At 36.2% G+C, this 20,019-nt stretch overlaps 1 protein-coding gene across 2 annotated transcripts in view; it reads right to left on the bottom strand.

Annotated features, from left to right (window-relative positions):
- STARD9 (StAR related lipid transfer domain containing 9) overlaps nt 1-20,019 on the bottom strand; it is an 88,278-nt gene that overhangs the window by 29,477 nt on the left and 38,782 nt on the right. For both annotated transcript variants that reach the window (XM_015864679.3, XM_015864680.3), the window contains exons 7-21: nt 19,883-19,995; nt 15,322-15,391; nt 13,164-13,236; nt 12,201-12,268; nt 11,500-11,597; nt 11,108-11,308; nt 10,591-10,688; nt 10,208-10,285; nt 9,405-9,476; nt 8,577-8,756; nt 5,326-5,377; nt 4,335-4,472; nt 3,354-3,436; nt 2,226-2,329; nt 24-71 (exon numbers count right to left, since the gene is read on the bottom strand). In XM_015864679.3, the coding sequence (XP_015720165.2) occupies nt 24-71; nt 2,226-2,329; nt 3,354-3,436; nt 4,335-4,472; nt 5,326-5,377; nt 8,577-8,756; nt 9,405-9,476; nt 10,208-10,285; nt 10,591-10,688; nt 11,108-11,308; nt 11,500-11,597; nt 12,201-12,268; nt 13,164-13,236; nt 15,322-15,391; nt 19,883-19,995 (1,476 nt within the window). The remainder of the gene's footprint in view (nt 1-23; nt 72-2,225; nt 2,330-3,353; nt 3,437-4,334; nt 4,473-5,325; nt 5,378-8,576; nt 8,757-9,404; nt 9,477-10,207; nt 10,286-10,590; nt 10,689-11,107; nt 11,309-11,499; nt 11,598-12,200; nt 12,269-13,163; nt 13,237-15,321; nt 15,392-19,882; nt 19,996-20,019) is intronic.

The following is a 20,019-nucleotide window of genomic DNA, read 5'->3' as shown; positions in this document are numbered from 1 at the left end:
AGCATGATTTAGACATATCTTACCTTACTTCTGGAGAACTCTTTTTTTCCTTGCAGTTTGTACATACTTTACTGTAAATACAAAAAGAGGAAATTACAAAGATGTTCAAAGAGAAGGCTGAATCACTGAATACTTTTAAACACAGAGATGATGTTATAATTTTCAGTAGGAGAATGCTCTAAGATGCAGACTGTAGCAACTGGAAAAGCATATGTAAACTATTAAGAGTGTGTGTGTGTCTGTGAAATACCCAAATAGCTTACCCCATTCTTATATAACTCCTCTAAGTACCTCTCTGTCTGAGACAAGACACCAGGTATATAAGCACTCTGTGTAGTTCATTCAGTGCTATATTACTGTTTATAAAGTACCTCACATTTTTAGCACTTAACATTGACTTCACAAAGGCTAGGCATTTTGAATGACCTTTTATCTCACTTTATTCTCATATTACAGATCCTAGGCTGTATTTCTTGACCATAGCTCCCTCCATGAGCACAGCTATTTGTCCAAGGGGAAGATGGGCTTGCTGGTTATTTAAAGGGAAGACCAAGTGCATCAGTTCAGCTTTGCCTTTGCCAAAATAATTACTCAAGGGATAAAAAAAAAGAAAACATCACTGGATTTTGTCAGGTGAAAGAAAACTGCTTTAGATACAGCCTACAGCTTAATTCTCTAATAGATGGATATTCATAAAAGTCACGTGAAATCAATACAGCAATACTTCTCATTTTTAGAAGAATAATCATTTGAAACACTTGGGATAAGTCTCAGGTAAAGTTACATTATATAATACACATAGCCCTGTCCAAGTGGTTGAAAATCTAATCAACAGAAAGGAACTTGTTACTTGAACATGGTCTGAAAAAACAATCAAATATTTTTCAGTCTTGTCAGGCTAAAAAGGACAGAATCAAGTGCAACACTGAACTAAACTGCTTGCAGTGCTTTCAGATTTCTCTGTGTGTTTCTAGGGGTAGTTCTATAACAAATGCTCCACTGCCTATGTGTAAACCCATGTAATGATCAATGTGGCATCTACTTCTGATGCAATTAGAAAAGCTATTATTCTTAAATGGTTTAACTAAATGAAGAAATAAATATCAAATAGCATTTTGTATAGAAAATACCACTGCAGCAAATTAAATAATAATAATAATAAGTGCAGAGATTAGGTAAGTTAAAGAGAGCATAAAGAAACGCACTACCCAAGATGGAAAGCAAGCCACTCAAATAGAAGAATGAAGAGATGTTCAAAACAGGGAAAACATTTTATGCTCATAAAAACAAGATGAGATACTTCCCCAGAAATAGATAAGATTCCCAGTATGTAACCACATAAAAACACTCTAGCAAGAAGCAGAACTATCAACAGATATGAGTGAGAAGATGGCTGTTTCTTGCCTTTGACAGGTCAATTGAATGTGCCAGGCTGAGAGGAATTAAAAAAGAAAAAAGAACCCAATTACATTTAGTTCTCCTACACTCATAATATTATACATCGAAACACAGGATGTATCTTAATCCATTTCCCTGATATACCTAATACATATTAACCACTGTCTTTATCACACCAATACTTTCCTTTCAGAAAGTCTCTCTCAAGGAAAGCATATACTAGATGTTGTGGATGTGAGCAGCTCTTTGGACACCTGGAACAGTTTGGAAGCAGTCTACGTCTTGTCTATTGCTCAGCTTAAAACACAACACAGAAACTCTCAATTGCCCTCTGAGATGAAGGGATTGATATTACTTGAGCTACAGGGAATTTATAATCAAACAAATCTTATTTTCAAAACAAACCAGCAGGGAAAGTGAATTGATAATCACATTGGCTAAATCCTGATTCATATTGAGACAAGTCTATTCTGTTCACTGAAGAATATTGCAAAAAGTATAGATTAGCTTGTACATAAAAAACCATAATACAAAAACTAAACTGAATTAAGACTGCCTAACAGTCTTGATCAAAGCATTTTCTTGATTGCACATTAATATTCATTGTGTATCAATCAATAATTCTTAAAGTTACTGGTTGAATATATTAACATTTTTAAACTGGAGATTTAGCTAATGTATTTTCCTGGACACTTTCACTTGGTTCTGACCAGCTGAAAACATGATAGAACTTACTCTATATACAACTCAGTTATATCTGAACAAAGCCCTTACTTCTGAGGTTGTACCACAGGAGAAATAGCTTTGTTTTATGTTTTTAAACTTACTTTTGAAGAGAAGAAAGGATATAGTGAGGTGAATGAGTGTGACTTCCATCCAAGTTGAGCCAGTCCAAAGCTCCACAGCTCAAGATAGATGGGACATCATTAATCTAAGCATATAAGAACAATGGGGAAAAAATAATAATAATAATCACAGCAATCCAGGAAGTTCTGACATATCAGTAATAGTGTTGCTGCTAATTGCTGCATGCCATACTGTATAATATGCAGGATATGCATAATAATATCTCCCAAGTGAGCTTTCAGACACTTACAGTTCTGCTTAGTCTTCAGTAATCTGGAAAGTTGTTAAGAATTTGTTACTGAGGACACCAACGCTTGCAGCTTTACTTAAATGTAGAGCATGTTGTACTAATCAAGAAATAAAGGATGAAAGCAAATTGAAGTTAAGCCCTTTATCTCAGCCACAGAAGTGAGTACAAAAGGACAGTAGAGAGAACAGAATGTTAGTATGTGAAATACTGTTTTAAAAGGAAGTTTATTGCCAGTATCATTTATATGATTGTGTCTTAAATCAGAAAATTTACTTATTTTTTTTTTCATTTGGAGGAGGATGAGATATTTAAATAGCTGAGCAAAGAGTATCCTGCAGCAGTTTGTTCTTCTGATTACCGCATCAATAAATGTTTTATCTATTTCCAGTGTATGTAACAGTTAAATGTCTTCAGGTGTAACAAATCTCAAGCACTTAATCCTGAAAATTTTCTATTTCTGTTAATACATCTCATTAAGGGAGGCGAAAAGACAGCACATATTCAGAATATTATCAAAAAATGGAAAGACTCTTAATTGGCCTCTTCACGGCAGTCTTCTGCCTTTAGGATTCAATCCCACTGTAGTCTAGATGACTAGAAATAGGAAATACTGAATTATTCAAGTGATCTGCATCTTCATTTTATAAGTGCATCTAAAAGAAGAAATAGTGTCCTCCAACAAAGTTTATGTCACTATAGGCCATTAGGTGCAGGAAATGAAGTCAGCAAATTTGATAATGTTAAGAAATATGACCTTTCTCAGGCACCCTTTTTAGATAGAAAATAAAAAGGAAAATCTATAAGAATCAGGAAATAGGTGGAAAATTAGAAAAGAAAAATGCAGATCCTTAGAACTTACTGATCTTCTTTGCCTTAAGACAGCAGCTTCTGCAGGGTGATTGAATCTAAACTTATGAGACTTGCCCAGGACAACAAGGGCCCCTGTAAACAAAAATGAATTAGAAACCTACAGAAATAATACAACAAATGGTGCCTTGAACATTCAGGTTTCTAGACTGCTGTGTAAACACTACTGCATATTTAAAACACTATAAAATATTTTGTTAAAAAGAAAAAAAAAAAAAGAAAAAGAAAAAAAGAAAAAAGAAAAGAAAAAAAATGTATTCTGACCAACAACTTTCCGACATTCACAGAACAGAGAACTATTTTAAGTTTGCCACAAGGTAACAGCAAGTTACCATGCTGTAATGATGGCATCCAAACTAATCATAGGGTCCTCTGCAAATCCAATGTAGCACTGAATTCCCCATTCCCTTACTAAATACCAGCGTGACTTTATACCAAAAAACAAAGAAATGCATTATCAGAAACTTGTTTTTAATACAATCCAAGTTTCCAGTAACTGGGTCTTTATTTTTAAACACAACCTTAGAACATGGTAGCCCAACACATTTGAGCTAAGCTTATTCATCATAACCTATGACTCAATGGCTATGTATCCATTATCCGAACACACCATGAACAAATTGAAGGTCATTTCAGCCATATTACCTAATCACTAGTGGTCTGCTGGCTTGAAGCCAGTCTCCACTATTTTCCATAACACTTAGACTACAGGTCTTTTCTTCTCAGAAGGCTACAAACTACTGCTGCCAAAAGTTGTCTTAATATTGTCACCTGCGTCTTTATTTTACTTCCTGTATGTAGTTAATTTACTTGTTTCAGTCTGAAAGCTACAGCCATCAAGGCTTGCAGTGCTAGAAAGCAGTAGATTGAAAGATGCATTTCGTAGCTCTGCATGAGCTAGGTAAAAGCTCGTCCCTAAACTGCTGAAATAGGTTGGTTGTAATGTATGACTCTCAGAAAAAGCAACCCTTACCTTGTGACAGACGGCACGATCCAGTGACTTCACATCCATTCACAGTGCAGTATGCTCCCTGAAGTGGTCGTAACGTCACGATCCCACAGTTGTTGTCTATCATACAGTGGTCCTTTTCAATCCACCGCCCCTTCAAAACTAGAATGTATACCTGATTTTATTTCATCTGTTCAAGGGGTCAGGTATCCTGTATTTTCCTCAAGATTGGAGTAACACATGGTTTTACCCTATGACTGTGTACTTCATACCACAAAGAACCATCTCACTTGCAGAAAAAGGACAGTGAATTATTATTGTTTATTATTAGCCCAATACCAAACCATATTGAAAAAAAAAGGAAAAAGAACTGCAAACAGCATTCTCTTTCAAAAAATATTTTTTGTTCTGGAATATTCTAAGCTGCTTTCTGATTTGTAAGCTGGTGTGCAAATTCTTCTTAATGCTTTTACAGCATTTACTGGTTATGATCTTACTAATCCATTAGAATAAAATTTTGAAACAAAGCTGAAATTCCAGAAAGTGTCTTATTTTGGTTTTCAATCCATTTCATTATCATCTTGAGATTCTGACTGCTAAAACTAAGGAACAAATGAAACAAAAAAAAATGTTCTGAGTAATTTACATTTTCTATCTAAAATACATTCAAAACGCTTTTCAGCTCTCCTAAGGCAGAGGACCACGATCACATGTGCTGCCAGTTTAAAAGAGGACATACCAAGATTTAGATGGTGGACAGAGATATTTCTAAACATAACAGACTTTAACATGTATGAAGATATTGCTAAAGAGACCTCAGTCACTTCCATTGACAGACTTCTTAGACAAAATAAACAAACAAGATTTAAGCCAACTTACATAACTATTCTGCTTACCTTCTTCTACAAGGAGAACTGACAAATGGAAATGTAAGCTGGCTATTACAAGGACAAACATAAGCCTCTTGTTTCAACCTGAACATATGATAAAATAATCTGCAATAGGATTCTCTTACCAATGTCTTGATCTTGGTCTGAATCACTCCTTCCAATTTTGGTTGTTCCTTCCTAAAATAAAAAACAATCAATCTAATAAGTCAGTTAGCAAGGATAAATTCTATACAAGGATTAAAAAGCTCTGGAACAAAATCTTAGCAAATACTTGGAAAAAAATAACCTCTCAGTTCTGGAGCAAACTGTACATAATACTTTGTCTACTATAGAGATGCAACAACTATATCCTGCAGCTATGTCAGCCTCTATTATGACTCCAGTGGATGGAGTAACCCTCAGTATGTGATTTTGGAACATGCTGAACACAAATATTTTGAACACGAAAACAAGTTTTGATGCTTTGAACTTTTATACTGAGTTTTGGGTTGGTTGTTTTGTTTTTTTGTTTATTTTGATTTTTCCACAGAAATGACATTGTTTTACTACAATTAAATACCCACATATGAAGAAGGAATTCACCATATGATTATTTAGTTAACCAGGTATTTTTAGATTTCTCAATTTAAAAAAAAAAAACAAAAACAAAAAACAATATCAAAATATAAAAGTAACTGAATTTCAGTTTTATAAAGGACATATATATCAGAGACTATTTGATTCTTCAAAGTAACCACTGCTGGTAAACTTCTTCCATAAATTTTTTTTTATAAATGTACGCAGATATGTTCCCAAACTTGAACATGAAATAACCTCATAGGAAAGAGCTGCCCAGGAATAAAAGTCTCAAGAACCAGCACATCAAAACCATACTATCAGCCAGTGATGTAAGACAGACAGCATGTTTAAGTTTCAAGTTCAAACACCAATAAAGTCATGTCATTTAATTGTTACAACGAGAACAAACTACTAGTAAAGGCAGCAAATTCAACACCTGCCTCATATATTCCATTACTGATTTCTGTCCTTAGGAAAACAAAGCAAAACCACTTCCCAGAGCTGAAGAGACGCTATAAGTGATGATTATAAACTGGCTATTCTACACATTCTAAAAAAACTCCATAAGTCATTTTTAAATTAATCATGGTCATTAAGGTACTTCATTTCCGTATTCTCATGAGAACAAATTGAATGTAGTTTCTGCTCCAAGCATATTATAGCCGAGATTTAAAGCTGAAATGAGAAGTAGTAACTGGAAGTCTCAAAATTGGAAAAGGAAGGTTGCGCATTACTATAAGATGATACTGTTACGAGTAATTACATGTATTACATTGTATTTGAGATCAAGAGCACAAACGCCTCTCAGTTTCTCATGTAGCTTGGATCTCTGAACACCAGGGAACTGGAGGAACTGAACAAACAAATCCCTCTGCTACAAACCATGCTGAGACCTTCGCCCTTGCTGTAAAGAGTGACAGGATAGATTAAGACCAGTTTCCCTGCTTTGGAGGAAATGTCAGCTTAACATTCAGTGGACTCAACCACCAAATAGCCACCTGTAGAAAACCTTATCATACCTCACAAAACCAAGTGAACTAGCACCACATGACTTATGCAAAGAGAGTAAATTAACTCCCAAATCACTGCTTCATCAATTATCACATTGACCAAGCAAGGAGATAGCTATTATTCTGCTAGATTAAACTTTTTTTACAGTATTCTGAAATACTGCATTGTAATACAATTTAATTCAGAAAAATATGCTATGGCTGTATTGGCTTATAGAATTCACAGCAATTAAATGCTGTGAAAAATCTCATATTTTTAAGATTTAAAAAAAAAAAAAAAAAGGTATTTTTGTTAATGAAAGCAAGAAACAGGAATGGAACCTAAGAAAGAAAGGTTCATTAAGCACAGTATGGTGGATTAGTGCAATTAACACTATAGAATAACAAGAAAATAGAAGAGAAACACAATGTCTGTTACACGTGATCTGAAGACTGATGCCATGATTTTTCTCTCAAGCACAAAGTAAAGTTCTGCAATACATCGAAGTCCTTATATATAAGGAACCCACTAGGGCTTTACCTTCTTGCTGTTCAGATGAAGGTAATAGACACCAGAGTCTAAAAGATGCAAAGCACAAAGAAAAGAAAAGGCAGCATCTAGAAGCAAAGAAAGAGGGAACAAAGATGTTAGTCTGACAGAGGCTCTGCCTAATAACCTCAGAAGATGACCTTTCAAACTAGGCTTATCTATCAAAATTGATACCTTTAAATTACTTCAGATGCTGTTAAATTACTATGTGAAAATATCTAATGTTTGCAAACTGCACATAATGCAAAAACTTTAAAGTGATAGCAGTTACTTTGAATAAACACTTTTATGTTAATGATGGAGTAGTAAAGCTTTAAGCATGTTGATCAGCACTAGATGTTATTACTTGTTCCTTAGTTATTATCTTTTGCTAACAGGTGTGCCTCTCAATATGTGCTTATCCATCTTTTTTTTTTTTTTTTTCTTTTTTTTCTTATCTTAAACAGCATCAATGTTTTCTTAACTTCTGTTCATTTAAACAACTTCTAAAAATTAAAGCCCAGCTTACCACTAAGCCCTGGCTTAAAAAAAGACAAACAACTCAGAAACTATTTGACCAAATTACTCACATCTTATGCCACAACCTAGAGGAATATCTATGTGATGTTAAGAAAGATTATTGGTTAATAATAATAATAATCTCTTAAAAGAGTAGCTACACAGAAAAGCAGATTCTATGAAGACAGGATTTCCACCCGACTCTGGAAAATAACCAGTCAAACAGAATCATGATTAATTTGCATTCAAGTTGCAGATGTGGAATCTATTACATGTAAGCAGCAACAGCTATAAACAGAAGTCATTGCCAAATTGATCCTGTCAGAGTTTTCTTTTATACTCAAGCTACAGTTATACTAATATTCCTGTCTTGAGTATACAAGCTACTAAAATCTGGACCAGTAATTCTGGTATTCTTTAGGCACCATCATTTACCTTTACAAAGACGCACACCTATCATCTTGTTTTGCAGGCAAACTACTAAAGCCTAATTTGGGTACTTACTTCACATACCACGCATTATTGCATGCACATTATCATTTGTGCATGCATTCATAAAAGATAAAGTTACTATTCTGTATATGAATTTTCCTTCACTTCCATTTTCGTGTGTTCTTTTCTGCTGCTGTTTTCCTTTTATCTGAGTATTTGTTCTTTTAGTGGATTGTAGCAGCCATTTTTTGCTAAATTTTGTTGTAATGCCACCTTAGCCACACTCCATTTCTCAAATAAAACATGTTTTTAATTCATAGGGAAAACAAAACAAGGGACAATATCTCACCCTGAGATGATACAGCACCACTCCTGTGCTGAGGATATCATCATCCATTGCCATTAGGTGAGGTAAACTGGAATCTATTGTTACTCCTGCTTTTTCTTTGTTGATGTCCACACTGTATTCATCCATGATTGCCTTCCTGTCCATCCACTTACTTGTCCAGTCTTTGGTCAGTTGCTCAATCTTTGAGGAGAACAGGAGAGGAAATAATTTCATTTACTAAGCAGTTGAACTTTTCTCATTTGTAAATGCTCTAATTAAAGAACATTTCTCCAGCAAAAAAATCTGGGTAGGAACTACTGCCACCTACTGAAGTAGTTTAATCAATTGAAAACTCATTCCCAAAATACCAGAAGGATATATGATCATGATAGCTGCTTAATTGCCTGTCCTGACAAGCTTGAGTAAATCTTACAACTAGAGACTCCAAAATCTCTCCGCATCTCTGGTGAATAAATCTCTGTAGAAATTCAGTGACTGCACAATAATTTTCTTTAATTAAATTGGAGGTTTAATTTTAATATTGGAAGACAAAAGATTTGTATAATGAATTATTGTGATACACTGAGATGGTTTTCAAATAAGTAATAGATAGTGCAGACCTAGTAATATGCAGTGGATGGTATCATCCCATTAAGGACACAAGAGGCTTTCAACACAAGTTGGTAGAGAACATGCAACATACACATTAAGGATGACTGTTTCCTGCATTTTCAGAGCAAACAAGAAAGGATAAATGCAAAAACATTTTCATCATTGCCCCAAAGAATGGCAGTGCTATCCCTCCCAGCCCTCTGGAATGGGAGAAGGTTAGAGGTGATTCATACACACCTTCATCTCATTCTGAAGAACCAGCTCAGTCAGATTTCCATCTCTGTCATCGCTCCAAGGACTGGAATTCCTCTGTTCAAACAACAGTCACAGAGATCTAAGGGTTGGTTTCGTTATTCACCACTGGCAAGCATGTTCTTTCAAGATTTCAAGGTGAATTCAGGAAAAAGGACAAAATATACAGACATTCAATGATGCCTACTGCTCTGTAAATATTGCATGCAGGTTCTGGGGGAGCACAGGCAAAAGAGCATTAACAGAGGGATTTCTGTGTACATAACTCCTGTGGTTCCAGTGTCTTCCAGGAAAATAGGCTCCCTATAACATGGGAAGCCAAGATGCTACTATTATTCCAAAGACAAAAACACAAAGAATGCCAGCTGCACTGTTATGGCTTAGAGACTCACACCCGCTTTCAGGAGAGAGTGCACAGGCAGACTGAAGCCTCCAAATTGCTGTTTACATTTTTGGGAAAGAGGCCTGTAATTAATCTTGCAAGGAAGTCACATCAGTAATTAATACTTTGCATTGTCTTCATGCTTCTGTATTCCCTACAAACAAAATGGCTTCAATTTCAAGATATTTCTGGACAACAAAGCCAGCCAACTCCATGAAAGGCCAAGAAAATCCTTTCAAATCATCCTGCAGCTGCTTATACTTCAGGATTATTGATATTATACCAGGAAAATGAGAAATGGCAGAAATGCTGTTAGTCTTGTAATTATCATGAAATGATGAAGAGAGAAATTAGATAATCCTAAGGTATTGAAAGCACCATTAAAGCTACAATCATTCCTACGTACCAGTTCAAAGCTCATCAGCAAAGTTTTCAATCTATCAATTTCTTCTCGCAGTTCTCTAATCAGTTTTACATTTGCATCCTGAAACATTGAGACAAGGATAAAAGACAGAGTAAACATGCATTGTCATAGTCATTCAAAGAGAATAAAGATGGAAATACAAGGGACAGATATGAAGAATGTACAGTAGGTGTGATATTCTAAATTATTTAAGCTTCAGGGAATGAAATAAATGATTTCTGTAATAACCAGTCAGCTATTTAGCCCCAATTAGCATGAGAAAAAGAGGTATACATTTTATTCTGAGAGTAGATATTCTGAAGAAAACTTAAAGAATTTACACAATCAAACTGAACAAGAATGAAAAGCAGAACTTAAGGCCTCACCTCATTCACTCTGGGCTTGTTAATTATATTTTTGGCATTTGAGGCATATCTTAAGGTACTCATGGTTTCATTGTAGCTGGAGCTTGCAGGAGAAATAGCTAATGAGTAGAAAGCAAACAGTAGTTCTTATTTAAAAGACATACTCAGTTGAACCAAATGCTTTTTGAAAAAGTTTTTTTTGTTGTTCTTTTTGTTTTTAAAATTCTGCTTCTTTAGAAAAAAAATCCAATAAAATCCTTAAGGATTCATCAGGCTCATAGAGAATAATTTCACAAGATTGTACTTACAAATGAGTGTTTAATCAAAGCCGTGACATTTAAGACACTCACATTCTTTACTTCATGCACAACTCAAATAGAAATACACGTATTTATTTTCTTATGTAACCTGTGAAGTGTTTATGAAAACCTTCACAAGGTCAGGTTCTAAGTGATACAGCTGATGAACCTCATCAGAGTTGTATTTTAGGGGGGTAACGTAGTGCAGAATCATAACAATTAACAGAAATCAAACTCACTGGCAATCATAATGGTCTTGGAGTTGCCCCCCAGGCTGTCCTTCAGGAGCCAGGTGAGGATGGAGTCACGATATGGAATGTATGCTGGTCGTCTGCTCCCACTGACACTGCCTGTGGAGGGGCTGTCCACACGACTGCTCTCCCCTTCGCTCGTTAGGGTATTTATGCTCTGGCAGCTGCTGAATATCTGTGAATTTTGTGCTGAAGGAGAAATGCAGAAGAGCTCAGGAAATGGCTGATCCTCTGTCATGACTACACAGTTTTCGTAAATATTACAGTTTATGAAGCCCCACAGCTGTTCTGTTCAGATTTTATTGTTATGATATAACACATTGTGGATGTGTCCTATACTTTTATCACTAGCACAGAATATAAGGAATCGCTGTGCTTACCTAAAGTGGAGATGACAATTCCGAGTGTAACCAATGACTTGTTAATATTGGCACCTTCTGTAATTCGATCTTTGCAGTAGCTGGGGTCAGCTCTTTCACTGAAACATAAAAGTGTGGTAAAGACAATGCAAACCAAATAAATGTGTTTAATTATTAACGTACTATCCATAGGAAAGCATCATACATTCTCCTTACAAGAAAACAGAAATAGACAAGCATGCAAATAAAAAAAACCCACAAGTTTTGAACACTTTCCATGAAATATCACTCTCTGGTTCAGAAAGTCCACACAATCAGCAGCATAAGTTGCTGCTTAAGATCTAACTAGACAGTGAGATATGACAATCGTCCCATGCTAGGAAGCAATTAAGAACATACTCCTTTTTTCCCCCCCCTCCCTTCTCTTTTCAAGCTCAGATTTCTAATTCCACTAAAAGATACTGAAAAAATGCGCTCAATAAGGATAAAAGTCTGAAAAGAACTCAATATTAAGTGTTTGCAACAGCAAAGTAGTGGTCAGGCAACTCCTTCCCAATGAAGTCCAATGTCCAGATGAGAAAAATAGATGACAGAGATTATTAGCTCCTTGTTACTGCACACAGACTTGGACTTACTGTCACTTTACTGAAGGTTAAATATTAAGGCAGTACTACCACTCTCTTGAGATAAAATTATCTTTTTGCCATTTGGTGTATTATTACCTGCCTGCAAGGTCCACTAAGTTGATCTTGCTTGCAATTTCAGAGGGTAGATTGTTTTCCAATATAGCCTGAAAAGGATAACATAGATAAGGAAAATTATTCCTCCTAACTCATTAATGACAATAAAATAGGTGCCTTCTCTTGTCTGAAATTAATTCACACTTCCGATTCTCGCTGCTGTTCTTTGTGACCTTGACTCACTCACTCTGTTCAAACCATTAACTCAACATCTTCCACAGCTGACAGAGAAACTGTGCTTGTATGTGGATTTCCTCTCAAAAAAAACCAACCCTTTACTGCCTAGCAACTGTGAAAGCATTTCTTGTAGATTCTGTACAGTTACTCTCCACCAATGTATTCCAAAGGTCTTTTGTGAAACTAATGAAAAATATCCCCAAATGTTCTGTGATTACAGGATGTTAGACATGTGAGATAGAAAAGGTCTATTGGATCACTGGAAGACTTCCCTGCCAAGAAAGGATATAATTCCTCCAGAGAAAGAGTGCATTGTCTTTGAGAGGAATAGATGCCAAGTGCTAAAGAGATGAGCACATCTGAAATGCCAGACAGATAGAAAATTTTGCTGGTAAACAAATGATATACTTCAATTAAGGATCTGAAATGAGTGTGACATCAGAAAACACTTTTTTACAGCATCTTACAAGGAATATTGCATTTCAAAAGGCTGGTTAAAGCTTTAAACTGTTTTGTTTTGTTTTTTAATTGCAGCAAGTTTACAGCATCACTGCCAACTACAGTCTTGTATAGAAGAACAAGAATACTTCAGTAAACAATCAGGTGGTGTAGGAAGTGTAACACATCTGCTGCGTGATCCAAAGGAAGTAAGTAAGTTTCCACCTAGATCATTAAAAATATCACAAAACAGTGACAACTAAACAATGCACAACACATCAAACAATGCTTTTTGAGAGTGAAAAGGAAGTTGGATTATTTATGGCTAACCTGAGTGTAGTGGATGGTGAAGATTGCATGGGACCTGCTGCTGGCATTGTGAATATGCGTTGCTGCTGTAATTCTAGAAAAAAAAGCAGAAACAATTCAATAACAAAAGGTGCATTTCCCTGTATTCAGAGAAAGTACAAACAAATAGAGAAAAAATGATGCAAAAGGAGGAACATGAAAGTTTGTGAATGTGGCAAGTTTCATTCTTCAATCTGCTCATACAAAGACATAGCTGGATCTAAACCATAATGAAGCTAAGGGTGGTTTTGCCCACAACAGAACTCTGAAGAAATATCCCAGAACAGTCCTACAGTACAGGTTTAAAAGTCTGAACAAGGGTAAGACACAGCAAAAGAGTACAGCCAGTGACAGCATCATACAGCTCATCCCAGACAGCACAGAAAGTACCAGTCCAATATCTTTCTCATAATATTGTTCCTGTTCTTATTTCTTGGGCCTGCACAAAGGGTCCAAAAAGATTCCTACACCACTTTCATGGATTCCTACTGTTAAAAGGCTGTTGCAAGTAAGTTTCACGCCATTAGAGAAGGGCAGTGAGATTAGCCAGTCTATCAGTATCAAATGAATGCTGTTAATTCAGTCAAGTAGCACTTCCTTGCCTTTCTTTCTCACATGGACAGGCCAGTCCCCCATCTCCAGCTCTCTGTCCTATGGATTCTGGCTAGTGGGTGCCAGACTCAGGGAGTCTCTGTAACAAACTTTTGGAGATACTCCTTTCTTTGCTATTGTTTTGTTGTGACAAATTTAAAGAAAGCATACTTTTTCCTAGGGCTGAAGCCAGGTGACAAGTACTTCACTTTGTCACTCTTATGCTGTGACTTCTGAATACAAAGCAACATATTATTGATGATCAGATGTCAAGTTCTGAGTTTACCATTGACAGTGATGTAATTTTATTACTGGAGACAAGGACTTAAAGACCATATGTTTGTTACTAGCTCAGCTACCAGAGTACTGCTCAAAAATGCTGCAGAAGAGAGCAAAGTGGCAGCTGTACGAGAATGGCAGCTGTATGTGAGCAGCAACTGTGAGTCCCACAGGAGGCTAAAACCAGGACTCCACTATGCATTGTTCCCTACTTTCTACAACTCTATAGCCATGTGACCCGGCACTGCCAAAAGCCACAAGCAGTCTAGTGCATCATAATTTTAAATTAGCCTAAACTAAGGAAGCAGAAGAAGGTGATCTAATCTCCAGATCTTGGAGGACCAAGACAAACAATGAGGTAAAGGGCAGACAACAGCACACAGCGCTACAAAAAAACAGAAAACACAGGGGAACAGTTCTGAAGTTTGTAAAGCAAAAGTGAAATAGAAAGTTCCACAGGATCTGAAGAAAACATTATTGCTAACTTCTCATCTCCCACAGTATGCAGGGTAATTGGAGGGAAAGTTCTCACCTCAACTACTTCACAATCATACCAGCATTTTTATGGGAGGATATACACATTAACTTTTCCCACATATTCTATTTTCTCATGGCATTCTTAAAATTTTATTCTTAAACTTTTAAGACTAAGTTTGGCAAAGTGTCAAGAGGAAAAAAAAAAAGAAAGTGGTGAGAGTTACAACAAAACCAACAATGGCATGTTGAGAAACCACATTTTGTTTATTTTTAGAATAGATGGGTGCAACCAGATTTGGGCTGGCAATGGTCTCATAAAACCAGCTGGTATAAAAAATACCTCCCATAAACTTAGTTTATAGCCCAGCTCTCAACCCGAGAAAAAGGCACCAACCACTTTCAAGGGCAGCTTCTCCACTGATCTTTTCTTTACACATGGGCAGGTCATCATGCCTCATCTACTTCTCCCCTTCCTATGACCAGGAGGCAACTGAAATGTTCTCCTCTTCTCCGTCTCTTAGATCTTGTAGATATACATGCAGTACCATACCCCACACCGCAGATGTTTCTGATTATCTTGATTGCAATTTTAATGTGCTAATAAATACTCCAAAGAATATTTCATAAAAATAGAGACTGTAGGTAAATAGGATAAGTCAAAAACAGTTACTGTGGATATGTAGCAACTAAAAAAAGTACTGCCAACACCACATGCAAGTTAAACTCCAATGAAACCAACACACAGCGAAAGAAGCGTTAAATAAAGATGGAGCTGGCATGTTTTAGAAAATACCTTTTAGCTATTCCCTCTTCTAGAAGTTCTACAACTTGCTTGTAGTCTGTAACTAGATGTTGAGATAATCCTGTCAAAGATTTAAAAAGGGTTAAATGCATATTTTTTCCCTCAGGAGTTCCAGTCAGTTCATTTTGTTACCCACTCAGGAGTCATAATAACAATGTACCCAATGCCAGGAGCAAAAGGATAATATCCTGGGATGCCACTCAGTTCTATAGAAGTAGTCCCAACTACAGACACAGCACTATCAGTATAAAAAATGCCTTGCACATTCAAAGCACGGATCTTTTCCAGTGTACTTGCAAAATAAAGGTATTTTTAAAATGGCTTAACTACATCTTCATAAGGAATTTTCAGCTATGCCATTGCTACTAATTGGGTAAACACCTTCTAAAGGAGATCTTGTCCATTGCCTCTGAATAATGGCTCTGCTCATATGACTTAACAGAATTCAGAACCAACCACTGTGAATATTTACCATTTATTTAACTAGGTTAGAACCTGCAACTCTGAGGAGCCTTCATGCTGTTATCTCTAGAGGGTACGCAATTATGGTGTTTTTATACTGTCTACTTTCAATATCCTCTTTGATTTTATTTTTAAGGGGAAAATACCACATAGAAAACAAAAGAAATACTGCATTGCGGAGCCTACTATATCAGAGCAGTCATTGTGACTAACACAGTCCCAGAGGAGGGCAGCACATTGCTATGCTGTAGTGGCATTGCCAATACCATAGAACATCCAGATTCTAGCAGATGCACAAAATTAATTTCAACACGCTTGTATTTCTCATAAATCCTGTTTAATATGCCTCATTTGCATTTTATGGTGATGATTAGTTATCATTTGTACTGCAGTGGCTCCTAAAGAAAATCACCTAAATTTTTTAAGCAAGTCATTCCTCATCATGCAGTTCAGGACAACTTTATTTTTCCCTCCACACTAATGGACTGAATCAGGTTTGTTTTACTTTATTTCAGGCCACAGAAGCATGGATTGATGGTGAAGTACTTAGAAATGTTATTTATTTAGACCAAATAATTCATATATTGCCACACTTAAAGTCAAGTGAACACAACATTCAGCAAGACTGAAATGGGAAGTCTCTGATACTATTAGAGAGAGTTGATCCTTATGGGGTAACAGCTTACTTAGATTTAAATGATAGAAAAATCTAAGCCAAATACAGGAATTTATTTTAATTCCTTAATGACACACAAAGGGGAAAAAAAACCAACAACAACAACAAAAAAAAACCAACCAAGAAAAACCCCTCTCATACTTGCACGCAAGGTATAAGACAGCTTTCAAAGAAGCAGCTTTTCTTCTGCTCTGTAATACTGCTTTCCAATACAGTAATTTCCAAAGTCATCACATTTTCCATTTGAGAAGGAAGCTTGTTAGTTCTCCACTAGTAATAGGATCATCAAAACTCAGTGTTTTCCCATACCATTTTTCAGGGCACCGAATAAAATACAATATAATGGAGGTTACATAAAAGAGGCATGGAGGAAACTGTTGCCTAAGTATGTTTCTATAAGCAGTGGATCACTGAATCTAGCAAAGAGTTCTAGTTTTGTTTTCAGTAAGATAAGCTAAATGTTGTAAATGTTGCTTGAGAGGAAATGACAAAATGGCTGGCAGAAGAAGAGATCATTTTGAAGTGCAATAGAAAGATCAAAAACTCCTGGTCATCTAGAAATCTGCCTCAGGGTAAGACAGAATCACCCCCAGAAATCTGTCTCAGAGTAACAAAATAGATTGCATCATTTCCTGATTCAAGAGAGGCCAATTCCTTAACAGTGCAACCATCTGTGAGGGAGAAGTTTGAAACGATTCCAATCCAAAGCACTGAAACACTCTTAGCATTTTAAAGGCTACAATCTCACAGACTTTACGTGGAAAAATGATGGGCTAGAGAATATTCAAAATACTTAGGGTTCAGAGATGGGACTTCCTGACTGGTCTTGAAATGGAAAACGTATTGCCTGGAGCAGAGCAAGTATCAGAGCAACTAGGCATCCTTAGAGCGGCTAAATTCTGATTTTATTCTCTGTCTTTTCTTCATACAAGTGCTAGCTGTACTCTGCATATTGATGTCAGCTGCATAACTGACACCCTAGCAGAATGCTGGAGAGCACCTGCAAGCCTTAGAACTGCTGTTAACTTGCAAGAGGTCTAATGCAAATACAGATGCCAGTCCTTAATACATTGGATCCATAGGAAATAATTGAAAGTCTGCTTATAATTCTGATCTCAGCCATCTAGTTCCTGGATACAATATTTTTGTATTCTTATTCTGCACTGAGAAACTACAGATAAAACTGAAATAGGCTGCAGCAGGTAGATAACACATATAAAATCATAACAAAGATCAACAATTGTTGACTGCAGAAATATATTTCTGCAGTTGGCAAGGTCATTTTGTATTAACATTGTGAACCACTTCATTTTCTTGGTTTCAGTGTTATTAAAATCAAGCTGACTGTACTCTTCCCCCAAATGCAAAATATTTCTGGACTTCCTCACCAATTTATATTTGCAATGTGAGCTAACAAGTGCAGCTTCAAAAAGAGTGACATAACCAAATCTGCTTTAGTCCCTCTCCTCAAAAGATATCAGAGTTGTCTGAAGCAAAGCAAACTGTTACAGTTCTTAATTGTGTGAACTACACATAAACATATTTGTTAGTATATATATACATACCTGCAAATACATATGAAAAAGAAAGAAGTTATGCCCTATGACTCATTCACCTGAAATTATTTCTGTTCATGTGCTCTCAGTGGGGCACGTAAAAGCACCCCATGATGCTTTCAACAGAGAAATCATTTCATTTTTCATGCACTGAAAACTAAGTTTTCAGTTTTAATTTCATGCACATAAAAAACTAAGGTTTTTTTCTCTTGTACAACAAAAGTGTAAAATCTAATCAATAGAACAGTCTTCCAGGATATTTAAGAACTTTAAACAAACAAACAAACAAACCCCCCCCCAAAAAAAAAAAAAAAAAACCAACCCACAAACAAACAAAAAAAAAACCTGTCTTGCTTTAACAATAAGTAGTAAATACTTATTCAAAAGGGGTAAATCTAAATTAAAAATCAGAACTGGAATAGAAGTGACAGACTTGGCCTGGAAAATTCCAGATGAAGACAGAATAGTGACAAAAGGCAAGCCAGCCCATTGGCAGAAGCTATAACTTCATTTACTTTTGAAACAAGGAAACTCCATTATATGTAGCCAAGGAATCACTGGAGATATAGTCCTGAGAAAGGGGATGGAAATTGCCAAGGAAGGAAGTAGTTTAAAGACCTTTTCTCGTGTGGTGAAAGAGCAGCTGCTAAAAGAAAATAATTAGTATCTGTACTCCATCAACAATAAAGTTCTCCGATAACAAGCAGGTAGAAAGAGAACTTTGGAAAGAACTCAGAAAAGGCCAAACGTCTATGAATCTGCTTTTCAAAGAATGATAAGCTCGCCATACTAATGAGAACATCAATTCATCTACTTTCCAGCTCTCCTTAAACAGGGTGCTGATGTGCTGGGAAAGCGCAGCTGAAATGACCACAGTGTCAGTTAGCTCCTTTCGTTTAGGACCATGCAAGTTAAACGCCTCCCACGTGCTTGTTTCAAACTTTGAGAGAAAGAACCAGTAACAACCATCAGTTGTTAGATGCTCTGTTACTGATACTGCAGGTGGCCAGGAAATCAGAACAGTGTAATTCAAATTCCATTCAATCAACAACTCACTTAGACAAGAACTCTATCGGCTGTCACATCTCATCTTAATCTCCAAACTGAAGATAGAAATCTGACATGTAATCCTGTGATAAAGAAAAACAGAGGGAGGAAACTGGACCAGTAAGGATGAATTTACAAAAGAAATGGAAACAGGAACTCTATATTTAAAAGGCAGAACATTTAAGCATTTGATCTGAGGTGATAAAGCCAATAAAGTTCTGTATGATATGCTGTTTACATATTAAAGGCATACCTCTCAGGTATGCCAGCCAAGCACTTGCAGAGTCAGGCACTCTTTATTAAAGTGTGAATTAAAAAGTGCGTGATGTTACTTGCATAACTGGATCTATGTTACCTACCCTCTGCCTTCTGAGCGTAAAGAAGGGCAATAATCATATTGCATTCTCATTTGGGTATTAAAAAATTTTAATGGCTTCTCCAGGTGCAATCTGGAACATTAAACAGCTAAGTTTATCTCTTTCTAATTATTATTACTTTACAAATATACTAATGCCAAGGAGTGAAATACAAAGAATTCAAAACAAAAGAAAGCAAGAAAGCAAAATACTGTGGCTCATACATGATCTGCAGCTGGAAAGGCAAACGGAACTGTGCAATATGTGCAGACGTTGAGATAACAGAGGCAAAGTCTTCAGTATAACATATACGTTCATATTAGCAAGCAAAATATTTTAACAGAGTAGCTGCATAAGAGTGGAAGCAATTAGGATCAGGCCAAGAATGTCTGCAAAGATACCTGAAGACCTGATCCACATTTACTTGAAATTTACTTGAAATTCTGATCGCTCACCTTGTACGTACGGTCCTGTTTCAGGGTGTTCTCTGACTCTGAGAGTGTAAGGCTTCTTGTGGTCTGACTGCTTTAACAAATCTCGGACACGCTCATTATAGATTTCTAGAAAACTGCAACAAATGTAATGTTCAGTG

Source organism: Coturnix japonica, chromosome 5 (assembly GCF_054131305.1).
Source record: "Coturnix japonica strain WE chromosome 5, WE-NBRP24, whole genome shotgun sequence".
Taxonomy (NCBI): domain Eukaryota; kingdom Metazoa; phylum Chordata; class Aves; order Galliformes; family Phasianidae; genus Coturnix; species Coturnix japonica.
The sequence above is the reverse complement of the archived record's forward strand: the minus strand, read 5'-3'. Positions and strand labels throughout refer to the sequence as shown.